Below are 3,427 nucleotides of genomic sequence, written 5' to 3'. Positions count from 1 at the left end.
AAAAAGAAAAAAAAAGGCTATCCGTAAATTAGAAGAATCGTAACGATCGCGACATGCGCGCAATTTACATACAGGAGATATTAATAGGTTCACTATAAAAGATATTTTTTAGGATCACCGTAAAACAATATTAATACGTACGTGCACGACTGGCTAAGGTCATACAATCTGCATTGACGTAAACTGACACGGAGCAGACAAGGCGCAGAAGTTGTGAGTTTTAACAATCGTGCCGGCCGTAGTTCCGTGAATTAGCGTATCATAACGATCTCGGCGCAATGTACATGCAGACTCTGCAAACGTACGACCCAAACCTACTCCTATATATATAAACGATCTCTGAAGTCGAGAGATAGTAGTCATCTCGTACTCCATACGCCAAGCATAGAGTAGCCATGAAGTCCGCCATGGATCGTCCCTTGCTCCTCGCAGCCATAGTAGCGTTGATAATTATTGTTCCTGCAGCGCAAGCAGACGATGGTGGCTGCGGGTCCGGGAAGGCGGGTACCAACCACCGCAGTGCTAATTCGCTAAAGATTGCCGCTTTCTTCTCAATATTAATCTGCGGGGCGCTCGGGTGCGGCCTGCCTGTGATGGGACGGCGTGTGCCTTGGCTGAACGCTGATGCCGACGCCTTCTTTCTGATCAAGGCGTTGGCAGCAGGAGTTATTCTTTCCACGGGCTTCATCCATATTCTTCCAGATGCGTTTGAAGACCTTACATCAGATTGCCTACCAGTCAGCGGCCCCTGGAAAGAATTCCCCTTCGCTGGGTTAGGCGCCATGGTGGGAGCTATTGGCGCCCTCATCTTTGACACCGTCGCAACAGCGTACATCACCCGCGTGCAGTTGATCAAGGGAACTGCCCATGCAGTCGCATGCAGCGGCAGCGTGGTCGGCGTAGATGAGGAGAATCCGGCTGGTGCTGCCGGGGAAGGGCGTCACCAGGAAGTAGAAATGCACGAGGGTTACGTGGACCTCCACACCCATGCATCGAACGGGCATGCTCATGGATCGGCAGCGCTTGTCGTGGCAGTCGGCGGCAGCCATGACGACAAATACACGATCCGGCAACGTGTTATCTCACAGGTTTGCTTTTGACCTATAGCATCTCTTTTGTTGCGAGTGAATATTCTTACGTTAAGCATGATAATTGGTAGGTACTTGAACTTGGCATTGTGGTCCACTCTGTGATCATTGGCATCTCCCTCGGCGCTTGTCCGGATCCGGACACCATCAAGCCACTTGTCATCGCACTAAGTTTCCACCAGATGTTCGAAGGCATCGGCCTTGGTGGCTGCATAGTTCAGGTTTATCACTTAGCCCTATCTTCCGTGTCACGCATATTTGATCTATATATCATTTTCTTTTGTAGGATCATAACGATCACGACATGCAAGCATTACCTATACTAATTTATCATTTTGAGTATGTTTATATAATACTTTTAAGATACTCTAAAGTGAACTACCTGCAAAAATTGCAACTAAACTCATGGTTTTAAGCATATTTTTGAAATATGTTCATATTTTGTATATAAAAGGAGAGATAAAAAAGTGGTACAATACCATCTAAAATTTTCAATATATACTACTCCGATAATCATATCTACAACATGCTATGCGTATATATTATCCATATGATAGATGCTACGAAGAATGCGTGAAACAAATGAACATTCGTTTTTGACGAAAAGGCTGACAGCGCAAAAATTGGGAGGTGCCTATAATAATCCATGTACTTTTCCTAAAATCGGATTGTACAGTAGTTGTTAGACGTTTGTGATCAGAAGTTCATTTTTTTATGTTCGTGCTTTTAATGAAGATGTGTTCCATATGTACTACCAGAGTAGTCAAAACAAAAACGTGAACCACTTTTAAACCCATAGAGATTACATCTACTCCCCGTCACGGTTTAGAAGGCGCACTTGGAAATTCTCTGGGACCTAGGTGGTTATCTATTGGCTGTGAGATGGGCTAAAAAATAGCATTCACACTACGCATGCATATAGAAATATGATATCGGAGTACTACTTAGCTACTAAAAATAAATGCAATGCGCCCTAAACCTTGTCTATAGTGGAAACGCACGCAAATTTAACTGTGCCTTCTAAACTGTGACGGAGGGAGTATTAGTATAGTACTAGTACATATTAATTACAGAGACATGTATTGAATGTATCCACACTAATTTCCACGTGCGCGAAATCTGTGTTGATTCGTTAATATCTGCAGGCAAAGTTCAAGGCGACCTCCCTCATTACTATGATCCTCTTCTTTTGCTTCACTACCCCGGTCAGCATTGGCATCGGCGCCGCTATATCGTCGGTGTACAACGAGAACAGCCCGAACGCGCTGATCATGGAGGGCCTTCTCAACTCCGTCGCGGCTGGGATCCTCGTGTACATGGCACTGGTCGACCTCCTAGCTGAGGAACTTACCAACCCGAAGGTGCAGGGAAGATGGAAGCTTCAGCTTGGTATCTACATTTTTATGTTGATAGGGGCCGGCCTGATGTCGATGCTGGCAAAATGGGCCTAGTCAAACGCTGCAATTCGATATTGATGGGAAAAGATAACGGCAGATCGAATATAATTCTACTTTGTATTGCATGGCCAATAAAATTGTAATTTATCAGATATATTCATTTATGTTATATTCGATGTTGTTTTTATTCAAACTAGCAAATGCCCGTGCGTCGCAATGAGAGAGAAAAAAATATCATACACTCATATCCTTTTTTTCGCCCTCATCGACAGTAACCACCTCATCACAATGTGTCCGAACATCATCAATCCTAAGGCGAAGAGTTGATCCACCACACATCTGACTTGCTACTGAACCGCACCAGTGCAAAGGGGATGTCTAATACCATAAAAAACTAATCTCACCGAGTTTGAATCAAATAACTAAACCGATGAGACAAACTCAGTTCAGTATTTGCAAAAATTTAGTAATACATTTCTGACAACTGACGCCATTCAAATAGTTCAAAGCAGCAGTTAAGCATTACTATGTGCAAAGCTGACGAAGACTCTAATGCAATGTTGCTGATTAAAATAACTATACAAAGACCATGCTACTATTTTTAAGTGTATGTACGCTACTAAATATAGGTAAATTTATAGACGAACACATACGTCCTTGATTGCATTGTCATCAAAATAAGCTGCTCGTAGCGACTAACAGACTGAAACAGCGACGAACAATGAACATTTGGTTTGACTTACACACATAACCTACAAAATGAACCAAAAGCCAAGATTTCACTATTCTTTAGCACACTGAAGAATAATGGAAAATGATAAAAATTTACAGCCATAAGATTAGAGAAAAACACTACTCTTCCCAATAACAGGCATTATCCACATGATAATGCAGAAGCGGGACCAACAGAAGACTGAAACCCGCTAACCCAGCCCCCGCCTC

At 43.1% G+C, this 3,427-nt stretch overlaps 1 protein-coding gene across 1 annotated transcript; it reads left to right on the top strand.

Moving 5' to 3' along the window:
• Nucleotides 1–293: 293 nt before the first annotated feature.
• LOC123136818 (zinc transporter 8) lies at nucleotides 294–2,678 on the top strand. Its single transcript, XM_044556323.1, has 3 exons — nucleotides 294–1,088; nucleotides 1,160–1,309; nucleotides 2,234–2,678. The coding sequence occupies exons 1-3, from the start codon at nucleotides 396–398 to the stop codon at nucleotides 2,537–2,539; spliced, it is 1,149 nt and encodes a 382-aa protein (XP_044412258.1). The 5' UTR covers nucleotides 294–395; the 3' UTR covers nucleotides 2,540–2,678.
• Nucleotides 2,679–3,427: the final 749 nt, after the last annotated feature.

This window comes from Triticum aestivum, chromosome 6B, assembly GCF_018294505.1.
Source record: "Triticum aestivum cultivar Chinese Spring chromosome 6B, IWGSC CS RefSeq v2.1, whole genome shotgun sequence".
Lineage (NCBI taxonomy): Eukaryota > Viridiplantae > Streptophyta > Magnoliopsida > Poales > Poaceae > Triticum > Triticum aestivum.
This window is presented reverse-complemented; position numbering and strand designations above follow the sequence as displayed.

Coding starts and splice junctions, on each gene's coding strand:
- LOC123136818 (XM_044556323.1), top strand. CDS start 396: ATGAAGTCCGCCATGGATCGTCCCTTGCTCCTCGCAGCCATAGTAGCG. Junction 1,089..1,159: donor GGCAACGTGTTATCTCACAG/GTTTGCTTTTGA, acceptor GATAATTGGTAG/GTACTTGAACTTGGCATTGT. Junction 1,310..2,233: donor TTGGTGGCTGCATAGTTCAG/GTTTATCACTTA, acceptor TAATATCTGCAG/GCAAAGTTCAAGGCGACCTC.